General features: G+C 44.6%; 1 protein-coding gene across 1 annotated transcript; it reads left to right on the top strand.

Annotated features, from left to right (window-relative positions):
• The first annotated feature begins 225 nt into the window (after positions 1-225).
• Positions 226-19,198, top strand: NANS (N-acetylneuraminate synthase). The gene is made up of 6 exons (XM_081281775.1): positions 226-470; positions 4,219-4,434; positions 13,292-13,391; positions 14,901-15,055; positions 17,011-17,277; positions 18,968-19,198. The coding sequence occupies exons 1-6, from the start codon at positions 339-341 to the stop codon at positions 19,175-19,177; spliced, it is 1,080 nt and encodes a 359-aa protein (XP_081137901.1). The 5' UTR covers positions 226-338; the 3' UTR covers positions 19,178-19,198.
• Positions 19,199-19,683: the final 485 nt, after the last annotated feature.

Genomic DNA, 19,683 nt, shown 5'->3' with positions numbered 1-19,683 from the left:
CTAAGCTCTGCCGAGGCGGCCGTCAGCCTCCTTCAAAGCTTTGCAAGGACCCCGGGACAGTCACAGCCCGCACTTCCATGCAAGAAACCAGCCACACTCCAGGATCTGGAGGAGCAGGGCTTACCTGCCCCGCCCCACCGCTTTCCCGCTGGAGACCCCGCCCCCAGATCCGATTGGCCGCCGGGAGCGAGGCTGGGCCCAGGGATTGGCTGCGCGGCGGCCGCGGGCTGACGTGGAGTGGCCGGCGTGCGGGCCCGCTGGGCTGCGTACTTCAGTGACTGAGGCAGCGGCTGCAGGGCCCACTCAGGCAGAGGGGTGCGGGAGCGCGAGCTGCCACGATGCCGCTGGAGCTGGAGCTGTGTCCCGGGCGCTGGGTGGGCGGGCAGCACCCGTGCTTCATCATCGCCGAGATCGGCCAGAACCACCAAGGCGACCTGGAAGTGGCCAAGCGCATGATCCGCACAGCCAAGGTGAGGGGCGCGGCCACCGGACCCCGGGACACCTTCCTACTTCGACCCCTGCATCCTCCTTCTCGCCTTTGCCTTTTTCTAAGTCTTTCCAACCTCTCTTCCTCACTCTTCCACCTCCTCCTGATTTGTCTGCATTTCAGCAGTTGCCTCCTAACCCCACCTCTTACCTTCCCCTCTGGTGCTGGAATAATCTCCCCCCAATACGGATTTGATCAGGTCTCAACCCTGTCTGACCCGTCAGTGGCTCCCTACGTAGCCTTCAAGATCTTAATGACCTGGCCCCGCTTCCTGCCTATTTCTTCTGACATCCTCCTGCTATATTGACTTACTTCCAGGAAATTCCCATACCTGGGAGTTACTGTGGTCTCTCTCCCCTGCCACTCCCAGTGTTTGGAATGCGAAATGGTTAAAAACCGGGGCTCTGAGTTCATATTCTTCCAGTCTCTAAACTTCTCTGAGCCTCTGTTTCCTTGCTTGAAAACCCAGCTTGATAAATAATAGTACTTCATAGAGTTGTTAAGAGGATGAAATAAGGTAACTCATGTAAACTTTTGGCATTGGTACTTGGCACAGACTATAAATGACAGATATTAGTGATATGATGTTTGTGAATATTCCTGTTTTCTTAGTAAATTTCCACTTACATTCAAGATTACTTGGATGATTTCTCCTGGTCTTCTCCCACCACCTCCTGCCCCTGCCCCAGTCCTGGGTATTGCATTGCTGTTGTCATTGACCATTTAAGCCTCTTTCTCTGTTACACCATGAAACCTCCTCGAGGAGATAGACTGTCATGTTTTTCATCTTGTTTAATTCCCGTAACAACCTCAGGCATGAGAAGCTGTTGATTTTATTTTACTTATTTATTTATGTGGAGCTGGGGATCTGGGAATGAACCCAGGGCCTCTCACATGCTAGGCAAGAGCTCTGCCACTAAACTACACCCCCAATCCTTGTCATTTTCATTTTAAAATCTCAAGAAGATAATGACTTGCCTAAGGACACACAACTAGCAAAAGGAAAAAACAAAAACAACAACTAATTCTGGGCTCCAAACTTTTGTAGTACTCTAAAGTTATTTTGTAGGGGAAATTACTGCTTTTAATTAGAGGAGTGGTCTATTTTTCCAAGGTGTGACCTCTTTACAAGCTGAAGTTGTAAATATACGGAGAGATAAGGAAGCCATGGAAACAAAGTTAGTTTTTCTTCATACTTTCTCAACTAATTTTATAAGACAGTTCTCCAGGGGGAAGAGAATGATGGGTCTGAGGCTGTATTATAGTTGCGAGACCCCTGGAATCAGTACACCATTTGTTGGATCAGTAATCTTGGGCAGGTGACTTTTTTTTCTCTAGGTCCCAGTTTTTCTTGGTTCACAGTATGTACAGGTACTTTGTTTAAAAATGAAAGCAGGGTGGGGCTCAGTGGCTTAAGTCTATAATCCTATTTTAAACCTAGTGGCTTGGGAGACTGAGGCAGGAGGATCCGGAGTTCAAAGCCAGCCTCTTCAGAAACTTGGAGGCACTAAGCAACTCAGTGAGATCCTGTCTCTAAATAAAGTACAGATAGGGCTGGGGATGTGACTCTGGTTAAGTTCCCTGGGTTCAATCCCCAGTACCATAAATAAATTAATAAAGCACTGGAATTTCTTAAAATTCTTATTATTTATTCTGACTTTGCTGCCATTTGTAGATGGACTTACATTTGCAAGCCTATCCAGAGTATAGTTATGTACAGCTGGCTTGCAAATTTTTTTTTAATTTTTCTTTGCCCCACATCCCCAGGGCTGGAGATCAGACTCTGGGCCTTGTGCATGATAGGTAGGTGCTCTTCTACTGAGCTACAACCCTAAATCTGTTTGCAATACTGAAGGTAGAGTTTTTTTCAGTTAGTTTTATTTTATTATAATTACATTAATGAAATGTATTATGATGTATAATACATAATGCATAAATTATTGCAATTAGAAATTTACCTGTAACTTTCAGATTATGGTGCAAATGAAATATTACACCCTTTGCTCATGGTGGACTTCTAATACTTTTGTTTTTTGCAGTACTGGGGATTGAACCCAGGGTCTTGCGCTTGTTTGCTGTACCACTGAGCCGCATACTCCTTGGTTTTGCCATCGGAGAAGCAGTAAACTCTTGAACAAAGAAACTCTTAGAGCTGGAGATATAACTCAGTAGAGTCCTTGCTTTATATGCAAAAGGCCCTGGGTTCAATCCCCAGCACCACACACACACACACACACACACACACACACACACACACACAGCAATCTAGACAATGAGAAGTCCCTTGCCCAAGGCCAATTGCAGTTCTAACATTCTTTTAACTTCTTTCCAGCATCAAATCCTGACTGTGCCATCTTGTGATTTTAATTTTTTTCTAGGAGTGGGAGTCCACTGATGTTTTTGGTGGACCCAAGAGGGTTTCAACAGCCTGAATGCCTCTGTGTCTATAGAGATGGAAGCAGGCTGAGACTTTAGAGGGTTTTTCCTAATATTTCTGTTGAGTTGTTTTTGAAACAATCTTGGGAGATGGGAGGCAGATTTGTAATCCAACTTAGCTTTTAAAGTCAGATGTTCCATTTTGGTTTTTGGTGGTAATGGGGATTGAACCCAGGGCTGTGTGCATACAAGGCAAGCACTATACCACTGAGCTACATCCCTAGCACTTTTTTTTTTTTTTTTTAGAAGAGTTCTCACTAAATTGTCCAAACTGGCCTCAACCATGGAATCCTTCTGTCTTCAGCTTCCCAAGTAGCTGGCATTAATTAGGCATAGGGGTACACACCTGCAATCCCAGCGATTTGGGAAGCTGAGACAGAATTGCAAGTTTGTGGCCAGCTTCAGCAACTCAGCTGCCCTAAGCAGCAGAGTAAGAACCTTTCTTAAAAAAAAAAAAAAAAAAAAAAAAAAGACTGGGATGTGGCTTAGTGGTAAAGCCTCTGGGTTTAGTCCCCAGTACCCAAACCAACCAATCACCAAGTAGTGGCATTACAGGTGTGCACCACTGCATGCAACTCCCATTTTTATAGTATCACTTCTACTCAGTAGAAATCACCTAAGCTAGGCATTTCTCAGATTTGTTTGTGTGATTTTTGCTGTAGAACCTATTGTTCAAACAAAAAGTTGTATAGAAAAGCACGAGTACAAAACAGCTAAAAGTAGAGTAGTTATTGTTCAAGTCAGAGAATGGAGCATGGGGCCCTGTCCCTTTGTTTCCCTACTCTGTAAGGAGCTCCTCAGCACAGTGCTAGCTCAGCTTGGCCTTGGTGTAGAGAGAGAAACTGAGTCCAGAGATGGAAAATAACCTTATCTAAGAGTTAGGGTCAGAGTTAAGCCAGAATTTGACTTTCTTTCCTAAATCTTGGCCCAGTGCTCATTTTACTATCTTCTGAGCTATAGAACTTAAAATATTCCTTAGCTCTTGCATTCAGCACTTTTAATATTACAAAGCAAAACACTGTAAAAAAAAGCCTTGAAGTTTTCCATACCTTAAGAGGGAAATATAGGGGGAAGAGAGAATCTTCCATCCACAAATAATTTTTTTCATCCTTCCAGACTCTTCTTGCTTCTCCTGTCCCCCACCCCGACCCCATTCCTTTTTTGGAGTCTCATAATGTCTCTGTCAGTCCTCGTGGTCTTTAAAGATAATGATGTCATAGCAGTTGCCCCAACATTTCTGCTCTCAGTGAGAATGCACATCAGGTCACAGACAGGTGTCCTTCTGTGTGTTGTAGGAGTGTGGAGCCGATTGTGCCAAGTTCCAGAAGAGTGAGCTGGAATTCAAGTTTAATCGGAAAGCCCTGGAAAGGCCATATACCTCAAAGCATTCCTGGGGGAAGACATATGGGGAGCACAAAGGCCATTTGGAATTCAGTCATGACCAATACCGGGAGCTGCAACGATACGCCGAGGAGATTGGCATCTTCTTCACTGCGTCTGGCATGGATGAGGTGAGCTCTCTGCTGTCATGTGCCATGTTAGCAGACCCAGGGGATAACAGGCAGTGTGGTGTCTTTTGGCTTAGAGCCAGCTCTAGCCACCTTTTTGTGCCCAACTAAGTGGGAAGCCATCAGGTACCAAGGCCCTAGTGAAGTTGGTGAGAAGGGTACTGTAGTTTTAAAAACAAGTTGTCTCTGGAAGAGGGGACAGCCACACTGCACCTCCAGGGTCCCTCAAGTTCATGGTACACCCAAGCTGTGCTAGGTTCTCCCGTGGAAAGTGGCCTAGATTAGGAGCCAGGATATGTTGCTGGAGTGTGACTGACTTCAGTAAGGTGGCACTGGCATCATTCAGAAGGGAGTGGTCATGGGTAGGTGCTGGCTTTGCCATGCTGACATCCTGGAAGGATCCATCTGGTGCCAGTTTTTGGGTCCTATCTGCACCATGACATAAAAATGTTCTTAGGTTTTGTCTTGGTGGTGGTGATAAATCCTATAATCTTCCAAGTGTGTTTTGAAAGAACAGTATTTAACCATGGGCAAAATGTTGTGATTTGTTTGTTGAAACAGTCCTGTTTTTTTAGAGGATACCACAGAGAATCTCAAACTCTTCCAGGCTGTACACACATCAGAAGGATTAACACAGTTATGTCCTTGAACCTAGGGGTGCTTCTCTACTGAGCTATACTCCCAGTCCTTTTTATTTTTTGAGATGGGTCTTACTAATTTGCCTGTACTGGCCTCAGACTTGCAATCCTCCTGCCTCAGCCTTCGAAGCTGCTGATATCACAGGCTTTTGCCACTACACCTGGCATTCATAGGTTTCATCCAAAACCCATTTCCAGGTCTGAGGATGTAGCTTAATGGTAGAGCACTTACCTAGCATGCATAGGCCCTGGTTTTGATTCCCAGTACCACTAATAATTAAATAAAGTATACTTGGTAGTTTACAGAGCATTTTCACCTACAGTAATATATCTTATCCCTACAGTGCCCCATTTTACAGATGAATAAAGGAAGGGTCAAAGGAGCCAGGAAGTTTGTTCAGTGTCAGATGCTGGGAAATGCGTCTTGAAGGCAGCAGATCTGATGCCTAGAGCAGGCTTCTCACCTGCCCTTGGCATCAGTCTGGGCTCCCAGAATATTAGACTGAGGTAGTAAATGTCTGAAAGATCAGCACAGTCTTGGGCCTCCCCTGCTCTTCTCCACCCTTGATATTGGCCAAAATCTGATGTTTACTAGACTCTGGGCCTAGGAGCTGCCTTGGGAGGAAGGGGACAGATCCCCCCCCCCCCCCCCCCGAATACCTACCAAGAAATGTTGCTTGGGTATTGCTGATCTTTAGTTCATTCCTGCCCTGCTAACTGAGGCTGAGGCCTCACTCTGCCTCCATTTCCACATCTGAGAACTAGGCTTCCTCAAGTTCATTTTGAACTGGTGACACATCAGCCTCCATTTTAGAAAGGAATAAGTCATATAAACATTGGTAACAGAACCAAACCAGTATGGCATTTCAGGGACATCATTGTGTTAATCCTTCTGAGTGTGCACAGCCTGAGAGAGCTTCTGAAATTCTCTGTGGTATCCTTCAAAAAATTGGATTGTTTTCAAAAGACAAATCAACATTTTGCCTGCGGTTAAATATTGTTCTTTCAAAACCCTGTTCACTTGGAGGATTTCAGGGTGCAACCATTACTGCATCCAATTTAAAAATCACTCCCAAGCTGGACATGGTGGAGCACACCTGTAATCTTAGTAGCTCGGGAGGCTGAGACAGGAGGATCGCGAGTTCAAAGACAGCCTCAGCAAAAGAGAGGTGCTAAGCAACTCAGTGAGACCCTGTCTCTAAATAAAATACAAAATAGCACTGGGGATGTGCCTCTGTGGTCAACTACCTCTGAGTTCAATCCCTGGTACCTCCCCATACAAAAAAATCACCCCTAAAAGAAAAACTAACCATTAGTAGCACCCCCACTCCTAGGGAGAACCCCAATTCTCCCTGCCTTGGGCAACCACTGATCTACCTTGTGTCTCTGTAAACTTGCCTCTTCTGGACATTGCATATAACTAGATCATACAATCTGTGAGTCAGATTCCTCTCATGTAACTGTTTCCAAGGTTCATCTGTGTTGCAACATGTATTGATACTGCTTCACTCCTTTTTATGGCTGAATAGTAGCCAGTGTTAATGGATATTCCATATTTCATTTATTCATTTATCAGTTGATGTACTCTTGGGCTGCTGGGAATAACGCTGCTGTCAACATTCATGTATAAATTTTGTAGGGACATGTATTCATTTCTCTTGGGCCTATGTCTGGGAGTGGAATTTCTGGGTCATGTGTTGACTTTATGTTTAATTTTTTTTTTTTTTTTTTGAGGAACTGGCACTGTTTTCCAAAGTGGCTATATCCTTTTATATTTCCACCAGCTGTGTCTGAGCATTCCAATTTTTCTATATCCTCACCAATTTATTTCTGTCTTTTTAAAAAAATATATATATACATTTTTTAGTTGTTGATGGACCTTTATTTTATACATTTATTTATATGCAGTGCTGAGAATCAAACCCATTGCCTCACACATATGAGGAAAGCACTCTACCACTGAGCCACAACCCCAGCCCTCTATCTCTCTTGATTCAAACCATCCTATTGGGTGTGAAGTCCTATCCTGTTGTGGTTTTGGTTTGCATTTCCCTGAGCTAATGATGAACATCTCATGTATATTGGTTGTACATGTACATTCTTTTGGAGAAAATCCTAAATGCAAATTCTAGGATAATAAGTATTATAATTTTTTCCCATTCTATAGATTTTTTCACTTACTTGATGGTATCCTTCAAAGATCAAACAGAATGTCCAATTTTTTCTTTTATCCTCATCTAATCTTATGATTTAAAATTTTCTCAGTCCCCACCACCTCCAGTGCTGGGGATTGAAACCAAGGTTCTATGCATGCTAGGCAAGTGCTTTACCACTGAGCTACATCCCCAGCCCTTGAATTTCTGTTTTAAATCACATTGAATTCTGACTGTACAGACATCAGTATAGCTAAATAACAAAGGATAATTACACCAGATGGTGGTAAGGTTGCAGAGCTAGTGGATCCCTCATTGCTGGAGGGGAGGTATATAGAATGGTCTAATCACTCTAAAAAACAATATGGTAATTTCTTTTTAAAACAGCTTTATTGAGAGATAATTCACATATTGTACAATTAAGCCACTTAACAGTGATAGTTTCTTCTAAAACCAGACATGAGCTTATTATGGGCTGCCAGTTGTCATTTGATATTATCCCTAAAGGAATAAGGACTAGGGTATGGTCAAGGGCAAAGTGCTTGTCTAGCATACTCAGGGCTCTGGGTTCAATCCTCAGTGCCACAAAAAAATGTCAACAAAAATCTATACATGAGTGTCCATAGAACCTTTATTCACAGTAGCTGAAAACTAGTATAACCCAAGTGTTCTTTAGCAGGTGAATGGTTAAATTTTGCTACATCCATACCACAGAATATTAATAGCAATGACAAGGAATAAACTGTTTGCACACAACAGCTGTGATGCATATCAAGCATATTAGCGCTAAGACAGGTGTGATGTTGCACACCTATAAGCCCAGTGATGCAGGAGGATCACAAGTTGGAGGCCAGCCTCAGCAATTTAGCAAGGCCTTAAGCAACTTAGTAGACCCTATCTCAAAATAAAAAATAAAAAGCATTAATGATATAGCTCAGTGGTAAGGTGTCATTGGATATAATCACTGTGTCAAAATATATATATATATATATTAATGCTGAGCATAAAAGCCAGTCTCAGCTGGGCACAATGGCACACACCTGTAATCCCAGCTACTTGGGAAGCTGACAAAGGAGGATTGAAAGTTCAAGGCTAACCTGGTCAACATAGCAAGACCCCATCTTAAAAAAAAAAAAATCCAATGTCAGAAGTTTGCATCTTAAAATTTAAATTTTTTCTCAGTTTTATTTATTTTTTATTTTTTTGTGGTGCTGGGGATTGAATCCATGGCCTTGTGCATGCGAGGCAAGCACTCTACCAACTCAGCCCCTCAGTTTTAATTTTTAATTCAGTAAACAAATAGATAAAAACAAAAAATCAGTAAGTTTTTTTTTCTTTTATCAGTAAGTTTTAAGAATGTAAAAATCAAAACGTTTGGGGCCCGTGCTGAGTAATGAACACCCTGCTGTGTGCTGGATGCCTCTGCTGTTTGGTGCATGTCCTGCCTGAATGGCACACTCCCTGGCCACGTGGTACATACTCTTGCTGTGAGGCACAATACCCAGTGGCATAGTATATTTCTACCATATGGTGTGCACCTCTGCCCTGTGGCCCATACCCTGGCTGTGTGGTCCTGTGGCTAAGAAAATGGACCTTGGGGTCAGATTTTGAGTTTGAATATGACTCTGCCTATCACTACTGGTGTGTGCACATGGAAGTTATTTTACCTATTTGTGCCTCCTTTCTTCAGCTATAAAGTGGGGTTAGTAGCAGAAGCCATCTGGTCCTTGTGAGGATTAAATGTGATCACTGACATAAAGCATAGTCAGTGCTCAGCAAATGTTAGGCTAAAATCTGGGACATGGCGGTACTTGCCCTGCCTGGACCTTCATTTCCTTTTCTGTGTGTGAACAAGCTGTTTTCCAAGAGCTTTCCTGCCCTAAGGTCCTGAGTCAGCAAAGAACCACAGAAGATGGTACCAAGTGACTTACCTGTAGGATGAGGACTCCCAGGCCATGCTTCCAGGCCCTGAGCTGCTGGGTCTGCCTGCAGGAGGAGGGCACCTCCTTTCATCTGTGACTGCTGAGGAAAAAGCACTCTTTAGGTCATCTCTTCCAGGTGACTTTGGTTGAGGACCAGAAGCAGTTCGGAGACAGAGAGGAGCCTGGGTGTTTGGTAGCAGGGGCTGGCTGCCTCCACCTGAATCCCTTTCTTGGTTTCTTTTCCCTTCATACCCCAGCTACCCTTCTGGTTGGTGTCCTGGACACTGGCCCGTGGCACCCTACTCTGAACTCAGGTCCTGGTACTGATGCTGCCTGTGTGGCTTGGGCTTCTCACAGAACCTCTTGTAGCTACAGTAGCCCTAGGGATCAAAAAGGTGCCCCCCACACTGTCCTGTGGGGGCAAGGGCAGTGCCATGTCAGTGTCTTCCTATCAGTGATAACTGTCCTGTCCCCTGGAGCCCTTGGAATTTTCCTGTTTCAACCTGTTTGGGCAGGGAGGTGCCTCTGTCCTCAGAATGCTGACTGTTCCCAACGGTCTCCTAGCTAACCCAGGGACATGGGGAAAATGCATTCCTAAAAGCCTTTACAAAAGAGTTAATCAACTTTGCTTTGCTGTACTAATATTTCCTGTCCGGCCAGCTGTTGGAGTGGGTTGTGTTGATTCCTTCTTCTGTGTTTACCCAGTAAGTGGCTCCCGGTATTGAACCACCCTGACTTCCTTGTAGATAGTACATTTATTGAGTGCTGGTTTTCTCCACCCTACGTGCTATTCTAGGGCGTTCTCTTTGTGCTAAAGGAAAGGTTAAGGTGTGTCAGAGTTTTATTAAGGCCAGAAAGCTATCAGGCCCTTCTTGGCTGAAGGTTCACTGAGACCTGTGCAGCTCAGCGGAAATAAGCAGCGTCTTTAGCCTGAACAGATAGTTCTACCAAGGAAGCAGATGGAAGCTGTGTCCTTAGAGGGGCCCTGCAGGGCACGCCCTCCTCACACAAGGTGACCATTCTGGCAGAGCTGCCCTTCCCTCCTACACCTGCATCTGCAGTGCCCTTTCATTCTACTTCCCTGCCACCGCCAGCAGATGGCACTGGGCACTCTGAAGTTAAGGGCAAGCCCAGCTTTTATGGCTATGTGCTTCCCCTCATCCTGTGGCACCCCTGGTTTCCCCATCTCCTCACCAGAGGCCTTTTCCCTCCTCTCCTACAGAATTCAGAAATGGGGCAATAAGAGGGCTTTAGAGCCCTTTTATTGTGACCCCCCCGCCACCTTAGACCAGTGGTTGCCTAGTTTCTCAATACACAGCACAAAAGGAGGTTCCATGGGCATGTTGTCAGTTCTCATTAATTAGTTGAATTAGAGCTAAAAAGTATTCCGAGCTAAATAGGTTTGGCAAACAGTAGGCTTAAAATGAAAACAAGTCCATCTACTGGGACCGCTAAGGAATATGATTTTGGCGTTTTCCTCAAACCAGTCTGTTGGGACCTTTTCTGTGCATTGAACCCACATGGGTGCTTGAGGAGGGTCTGATGGGCTGAGTTCCCTTCAGACAGACCCCAGAAGATAGATGGGAGAAGTCATGAGGCTGCCTGGATACATTGTGCCCTAGATGGAAATGGGATCTGACGACAGGGGACAGGATAGGGGAAGCCAAGAGCTGTGAAGAGGAGACCACCAGGCTCTGATGCACCCTGAGGGACCCTGGGTGAAGGCTAGGATCTTCCAGATGGTGAGTTGGCAGCCTTTACAGGGTAAGAAGCTGAGGCAGCAGTTTTCTAACTGGCCACTAGGTGGCGACAGATCCCACAGGAGGGCAGCAAAATGGTGCATACCCTTCCCCTCTCAGCAGTAATTGTCCCTTTTCATCATTTAATTAGAGAATTCCATGCAGATCTCACAGCCCCTATAGGTGAGCCATGATTTTTTATGCACATGGCCTCCCCACCCCTGCTTACTCTGCCCCTTTCCTGTGCTGGCTCATTCATTTAGGTGTCCATGCCCTGGAGAGCCACTTTTCCACCAAAGGAGCATTATCTAAAAGAAAACTTAGTATAAGGGTTTCCCTCTTTACATAGAAAATACCCTCTTCAGCTGCCAGATACAGTCAGAAGATTGGGAAAATTAGACTTTGTTTAATCAATATATTAAAAATGAACCAGTTATGGTGGTACACTCCTGTAATCCCAGCAATTCAGGAGGCTGAGACAGGAGGATCTCAAGTTCAAGGCCAGCCTTGGCAGCTTAGCAAGACCCTGTCTCAAAACAAAAAAATAAATAAATAAATAAAAGGACTTGGGGTGTAGCTCAGTGGGAAAGCACCCACAAGTTCAATCCCCAGTACCATAAAAACTAAAAGCAGTTTTCAGTCCCATTTTAGGGTTGGTTAAAAGTGTGACACATACATAGGAGAGGAATATGGCAGGGAGAAGAGAAAAAATAAAGCAAAGGGAAGAACAGCAAGAAGTGCATTTTAAGTGGTTCAGACACTTGGAGTGGCATTCTGGTCATACTGCACAGTGCCTCAAGAGGGTTATAGAAGGCATTTGAACTGGCTTGGTAACCACTCTTCCTGGTTCTGAAGCACCATTATTTATTTATTTACTTTATACCTTTATTTTATTTACTTATTTTTATGTGGTGCTGAGGATCAAACCCAGGGCCTCACACATGCTAGGCAAGTGCTTTACCACAGAGCCACAACCCCAGCCCCACCATATTTATTTGTTTGCTTGCAGTACTGGTACTCTCATCCCCTGCCCTTTTTATTGTTTTATTTTGTGACAGGACCTCATTATGTTGCTGAGGCTGGCCTCCAGCTTGCAACCCTCCTGCCTCAGCTTCCTGAGTTGCTGGGTTTATAGGCAGTACCACCATGCCTGGCCCGCCCACTTATATGTTAATAGAAGATGTACAGAGGAGCACAGTTTTCTCTGAACACAGCTACAGTATTTGTAGTAGCTCTGGGCCTGCTAGGAAGACGGGTGAAGTTCTAGCCACAGTGGGTTAAAGAGCTACTTGAGGAATGACCTTCTCATGGCATTTCTTACCACCTCCTACCCTCCGGGCTTATGCTTAGTAGTCTGGCTCCTTGCTACTTAGCGTGTGATTCATGGGCAGCAGTATTAGCATTACTCAGGAACTTACAGAAATTCAGACTTTCAGGCCCCACACCCTAGACAAGCAGAATTTGTATTTCATATTAGCAAGATCCCTGGAAGATTTGTATGCACATATTAAAGTGTAAGGTGCACTGGACTGGCTCATCAAGTCCTAACTTCTTAATTTCAGTCAGTATTTTTAGGATAGAACTTCTACATTTGGAACCATGTATATTATATGCAGCTTTTGGTATGCCAAATATACCTTAATGGAAGTAGTTTTTTGGGTTCTTGTTATTTAACAGCAATCTGAGATTTTATTCTTATAATTATGATTTGCTGATCACTTTAGCCGTTTTTATTTTATTTTGTGTTTTGGTGGTGCTGGGGTTGGAACCCAGGGCCTTGTACATGCCAGGCATGTGTTCACCACTGAGCTACATCCCAGGCCCCAATATGCTCAGTGTTCCTGATGAATCCCAGCTAAGGATGTTGAGGACCCTAAATAGGTAACTTAAAACATGGATGTTGTGTTCAGAAGAACATGACTGAGGCTTGCTTTTCTGTGGACAGCATGGTTGAAGTCTGAAGGGGCTTGGATCTGATGGTTTCAGCAGATATGAATCACTGTGTCAGGGCTGGGCCCAAAGTGCTCCATTTTCCCTTTTTTGACAAGGATTGAAAAGGCCTCCTTTCCCGGCTGCTTGGTCTTGAGTGAACAGAAAGCCTTTGAGGGCCATTCACTTTCTCACTGTCAAGTTTACTGGGTCAAGGTCAGTTCCTGACCCTTCACATTTATTCCCTGGCCTGGGGAAGGAAGGGTCTGGCTGGGGGATGATCATTGTGTCAGGAGAAGTGGGTGGGTAGATAGGACTGAATGAGGTGACTGCTAACAGATCTCTCCCACTTTCAAGTTGTTGAGTCCCCCTCGGGTAAGAGGAGGGGCTTTCCTGTTGCTGCCTCACCCCTTGCCTGCCTCAAGAATAGGACTGTTCTAGAACAGTAGTGAAAAAGAGCTTCTTTTTCATTTTTGTAGATGGCAGTTGAGTTTCTGCATGAACTGAATGTTCCATTTTTCAAAGTTGGATCTGGGGACACTAACAATTTTCCTTATCTGGAAAAGACAGCCAAAAAAGGTGAGTTTCATTGTTTGTCACAAAACCTGAGGGAGTCCAACCTTCAACGTGGCAGCCCACGTTGAAGTAGGTCTCATGAAGATAAACTTCAGAAACTTCCTCAGTCAGTGTGCGTTCACTTTTTAATGTGCTAACTTGCAAGAAGGATATGACAATTTTCTAAGAAATTTTTTTAATTAAAAAAATTTTTTAAACCTAATCTAGAAGTTGAGAATAGAATGGTGGTTGCCAGAGGCTGGGGAGGGTAAGGGGGAGGCAGGAGACAGGTTGGTCAATGCATTCTAAATTATGTTAGATAAGAGAAATTAGTTTTCGTGTTTATTGCATAGTAGGGTGACTATAGATAACCATAATGTACTATTTATTATTAAAAAAAAAACTAGGAGAAAGCATTTTGAACGTTGTTGTGACAAAGAAATGATGTTTGTGGAGATATACTTTCCTGATTTGAACATTGCACAATGTATATATATTGTGTATGTATAAACATCACCTGGCACCCCATAAATATGTACATTTAAAATTTTTTTTTAGATGTTGATGAACCTTTATTTTTTTATTGATTTATATGTGGTGCTGAGATTCGAACCCAGTGCCTCACACATGAAAGGCAAGCACTCTACCACTGAGCCACAACCCCAGCCCAATATGTACATTTAAAAAAAATTTAGTTATAGATTGACATAATACCTTTATTTTATTTATATTTGGTGCTGAAAATCAAACCTAGTGCCTCACACATGCTGGGCTCTGCAACTGAGCCTCAACCCTAGCCTTACAATTTTTAATCAGTTAAAAAATGTTTTAAATTATATAGGAAATGAAGGGTATAACAGTATGTGAAAACTTTTTAGGGGAAACTGATTTGAGAAACATTCTGTAAGCTTATTCTATCTATGTCTATACGTGATGATTTATAAAAAGATTTAACAACATGACTGATCTCATTTGACCTCATAATAACCCTGGGATGGAAGGAAGCAGGTCAGATTACTCTGCTATTTTTTACTGATTTCATAGACAAGATATCTGAAACTCAAGGACAGAGCTCTGCCCAGGCACAACTGGAGGTAGAAGCTCTGATTCTCACACTCAGCTATGCTCTTGAATTGGGGGGGAGAGGGGTCAGTGGTCACCCTACCATCCTATAGGTTGAATGTCTCTGATCCAAAAAGGTTGGGGCCAGAAGTGTTGCAGATTTTAGGAGCATTTCAGATTTCAGCTTTTCAGATTACCATACTATGTGACCTTTTCATCAGCTGAGATCCTCATCTTCCCCCAGGCCTGTGAAGTTCCTCTCTCCTCTTAATTTAGATCACTTTGCTAAAGGATAGTGCTGGGACAGAGGGGAGTCTACATTTCCCATGGTCAAGGGCAGGAGCCCATCACACTCAACTCAATCCTGCACAGTGGCTAGAAATGCTGTTGGTTTGGTTGAATGGTGAGCAGAGTGGTTGGAATGTGTTTGTGGGAGAGTCTGAACCCTTAAAGAAAGTCTGGGCTCCTCAGGTCGTCCGATGGTGATCTCCAGCGGGATGCAGTCAATGGACACCATGAAGCAGGTCTACCAGATCGTGAAGCCCCTCAACCCCAACTTCTGTTTCCTCCAGTGCACCAGCGCCTACCCGCTCCAGCCTGAGGACGCCAACCTGCGTGTCATCACGGTGAGCAGAGGGAATGTGGCTGTGGCGTGATGGCTTTTTACTGTGTGGAACGTAGGGAAGATAGAGCCTTTTATATAAGCAGAATTCTAACCAACCGTGGCATACTCTGTAGTTTAAACATCTCTGACAGTCTTGCTGTTGCAGAATCAGCTTAGAACCAAGTAGTTGAGAAAGCTCATGTGTTCTAGAGAGGCTGGCAATAAATTTCTTAATTTCTCTCTTCATAAAATTTAAAGTAGAGTCCTTGTAATTGGCTTTGCTTATATTTTCTTCATATATTGGCCATTATAGGTTCTTCTTCTGTGAATTACTGGCTTATATCCTTTATGTGTCTTCAAAGTTCATGCATATTGTAGCACATCAAAATTTTGCATTTTAAGGCTGAATATGATTCTAGTATTCATTGTGGTTACCCACTCATCCTTCAATGGCCATAGGGTCATTCCCACTCTTGGCTACAACAGAAACAGTCTGTGGTAGACACAGTGTGCAGGCGTCTGTCTTTTCACAGGAGACCTTGAAACCCTGGGCTTTGCTGCTGTGCTATTTGCTGCTTTTGTTATTTTCTAATTCTGAGCATCCCCGATGCTCAAACTTGTCATAGTGACCATTTTAAGGGAATTTTCTCCCAAGATTTTATCTACTCCAACTTAATTGTTTTATAGATGACAAAGCTCAGTCTTAGGGCCAAGGTGGAACCAGAGCGTGGGCTGAGTCCTAATCCTTGGTCTCTTATTGTCTCAGGGATACTCAGCCTGAACCATACTGTATAGCCTCTTGATTAGCTGAGGTGCTCATCTTCCCCAGAGAACTGTGAAATCAGTTTTCTATTAGCAACTGAAATTTAACTAATTAGAAATGGATATGTATGTGTGTGTGTGACATTAGATATATAGGTATATAGTGACATTAGATATATAGGTATTCCATGACCTGCATTCCATTGCACAAAACCTGGTTTTCCAGGTCTTTCCTGGTCTTATTTATTTTTATATGGTGCTATCCTAATCTTTTATGAAACCCTGCCTGAGTCTTTCTACTGTACTTAAGCTTTCTGGTCACCCTCACTGACAAGACTTACCCATCCTAGAATGTCTTGTTGTGTTTAGTGAATTATAGATATCTGATTCATTATTTAGCATTTTTACCAATGTACTGTATATATTATTGATGATGATATTTGTGCATATAGCACATTTGATTTCTGCAGTGTAAGTTAATTAAATATGACAGATGAGTTCTGAATGAGCATAGGCATTCGGTTTTAGTCATGTATTATTCCTTGTGGTTTTTGCAGGACGGAACTGTCTTAAAATGCATTTCTTGGCATTGTTGTAGTACTGGGGATTGAGCCCAGAGTCTTGCACATGGGAGGCAAGGCTCTACCACTGAGCTCCCAGCCCCATTTTTCAATTTTGTTTTGAGTCAGGGTCTTGCTAAGTTGCTTGGGCTGGGTTCAGACTTGTGATCCTCCTGCTTCAGTTTCCAAATGTAATCTGTGTGTTACTAGGTAATGACCACAGAGATTCATGTTTGGCAAGGGCTGTACCACAAAATGCACTCCTTTTTAATACCTCTTTTAGTTGTAGATGGACACAATGCCTTTATTTATTTATTTATTTATTTTTATATGGTGCTGAGGATCGAACCCAGTGCCTCACACATGCTAGGCAAGCGCTCTACCACTGAGCTACAGCCCTAGTCCCCAAAATGCATTCTTAATGATAAGAATAATGCTTTGGGGCATTTTCAATGTGTTTCCTGCCTTCAGAGCAACCCCTGACATGTACTATTATTATTCCCAGGAAAGAGGCTGAGAGCATCTCCTACTATCTCCCCCATGGCTTAGCAGCTAGTAAGTGGCTAACCTGGGTCTTATCCCAGATCTGCCTGACTCCAGGGACTATGCACAAAGCACCACAGTGGGTGACCTTTTTTCTTTTTCTATTTTAAAGGAATATCAGAAGCTCTTTCCTGATATCCCCATCGGATATTCTGGACATGAAACAGGCATAGCAATATCTGTGGCCGCAGTGGCTCTGGGGGCCAAGGTGTTGGAACGTCATATAACTCTTGACAAGAACTGGAAGGGGAGTGACCACTCAGCCTCACTGGAGCCTGGAGAACTGGCTGAGCTGGTGAGATCCGTGCGCCTTGTGGAGAGGGCGCTGGGCTCCCCGACCAAGCAGCTGCTTCCCTGTGAGATGGCCTGCAATGAGAAGGTGGGTGCTGCCCAGCTCTGCTTGGCTCTGCCATTCTGTGGGGGACCTAGTACACGTGCCTGAGAGGTGGGGTCACTACCAGCCCTAGCTGACCAGACCAATAGAAGGATAGAGGAATGCTGCCCCAACCCCTCTTGACCTCCTTCAGGCTCATATGAGCAACAAGGGAAATGTGCTACACAGTGGGAAACTCTGGCCATTTCTCTGGTCAGATCACATTAGAGTCTTCCACTGAAAGTCCCTAAAGCCTGTGGCTCTGGTACTGCAGGACTCCAGGAGATGGGCCAAGTCTGGGTCCTGTGGAAGAGGAAAGCCTGTGGCATTTCTAGGCATGGGAGGCAGGGGTGAATGCACGGGTGGTAGATGGTGCAGGTATACCTTAGCAGTGTTGGCCTTGATGGGATGGTGAAGCTGAGCACACTTCCTGGCACAAGGACCCTCTCTGGGCTTCTTAGAAGCTATGGCCTGGACCTTCCTGCCTCAGGGTACAGCCAGGCTTCTCAGGGCTGTCAAGCATGCATAGTGAAGGTCGTCACATTTTATTCTAGCGGGGCCTACCTGCTGCTGCCCCCAAACTAAAGGTGCACATATACTGGGAAATGAATGATAAAAGGAAGCAAACTAACCTATAGAGGAAGAGGGGAGATAAACCCACCAGAAATCAGAATGGGAATGAAGCAGCTGAGCACATGATTGGGCTCCTGAGCAAACAGTGAAACAGTGAGGTGCATAGCTTGGAAATCATCGGTTGACAGATATGTTTTCCTGGCATTAAATTCCAAGCAGAATTGATGTCTTGGGGCCTTGCCTGGAGTAACGTTTTGAAGCATTTATGGAGAGCAGAAATGCTGGTCACGGGCTCTAGGCAGCCTTCATTCCTCCCACCTGCCTGTCCTGTGCTCCTTCCTACGGAGCCCCTTTCCTGTCATTCAGATGACAGTCACCCTCCCTGACTTGTGAGCCCCTCACACCCCGCCCCCCACCATAGTCCTATTTTATCAAAGTGGCAGTTGGGTGTGTGTCCCTCAATCAGCAGTGTCCTCCAGGTTCTCATGCTGGCTGGCTGCATCCTTGGTCAAGTCAGCTGTCCCGGGGGCCTTAGACTCTCCATGTTTACAGTGAGATGTTGAGCTGGGTAAGGACAAGAGTGGCTAGTTTTCACGTATTGAGAGCATTCTGCATCCCAGGCACACCACATATTATCACTGATCTTGACAGTCATCTCACAAGGTGCAGGCACTGATGAATCCCAGTTATTAGGCAGGGGCCAAGGCAGAAGGATGGCAAGTTCAAGGCCAGCCTTGGCAATTTAGTGAGAACTTGTCTCAAAATAAAAGTTAAAATGAGTCTAGCTTGAGTTCCATCCCCAGTACAGCAAACAACAAACAAACAAATAAAAGATACAGATGCCATTTTTCCCCATTTTTCAGCAAAACTAGAATGTTCTTCTCCCCAGCTGATGGCCATTAGATCTGGCTCTATCCATAGCTTCATCCTCTCCTTGCACTAGACTGTAAGGGCCTCCTCTGAGTCTGTGAAGCCAGTCCACAGTGGCGAGGACCTGAGTGGGCACTGTGGGGACAACAGTCCTTGCTCCCAAGGTGCCTGTGGAGACTGATCAGGACCTTGGGTGTGATGCAGTGTAGGAGCTCCTTTGGTGAATCTGACACTGAGTTCATATTCTCCACAGCTGGGCAAGTCAGTGGTGGCCAAAGTGAAAATTCCAGAAGGCACCATTCTCACACTGGACATGCTTACTGTGAAGGTCAGTGAGCCCAAAGGGTATCTGCCTGAAGACATCTTCAATCTGGTGGGCAAGAAGGTTCTGGTCACTATTGAAGAAGATGATACCATCTTAGAAGAATCGGTTGAAAATCATGGCAAAAAAATCAAGTCTTAAAATAAAGTGCCATTCTCTGAAGTCTGAACTGCCTCTTGTACTGTGCAGGGTGTTGGGTGAGGTGGGGCAGGAGTGCTGGTCTCCCCCCACTCCCCTTACACAGGTGCCATTTCTGGGCCAAGCCCAGGTCTGGCCTGTTAAAAAGATAAAAAGAGCAAATGAGGCAGTCTCTGCTTCAAGCTGGCTGTCTCAGAGGGACCAAGACAAGTACATGTCCTGCAGTTTCTGTGGCCACTCAGAGGGTGAGTGTTGCTGTGTTATCCCTTCCTTTGAGCCTTTGTTCTCATTCTGCGGAGCAAACCCGAATGGCCTGAGATCTCACTTCCTACCAGACCCTCCTGCTGTCTCTGCTGTCTTTTTCCCTTATCCTCTCCTTGCCCTTGGGGATCCAGTCAGCGTTATATGGTGGTCACTTGGCCTTAGAGAAGGGATTGGTCAGAAGATCTTGTGGGCAGAGGAAAGCACTCCCATCTCTGAGCAAATAAGACAGAAGTGCAGCTGGAGTC

This window comes from Spermophilus citellus, assembly GCF_964194105.1.
Source record: "Spermophilus citellus genome assembly, chromosome: 2".
Lineage (NCBI taxonomy): Eukaryota > Metazoa > Chordata > Mammalia > Rodentia > Sciuridae > Spermophilus > Spermophilus citellus.
This window is presented reverse-complemented; position numbering and strand designations above follow the sequence as displayed.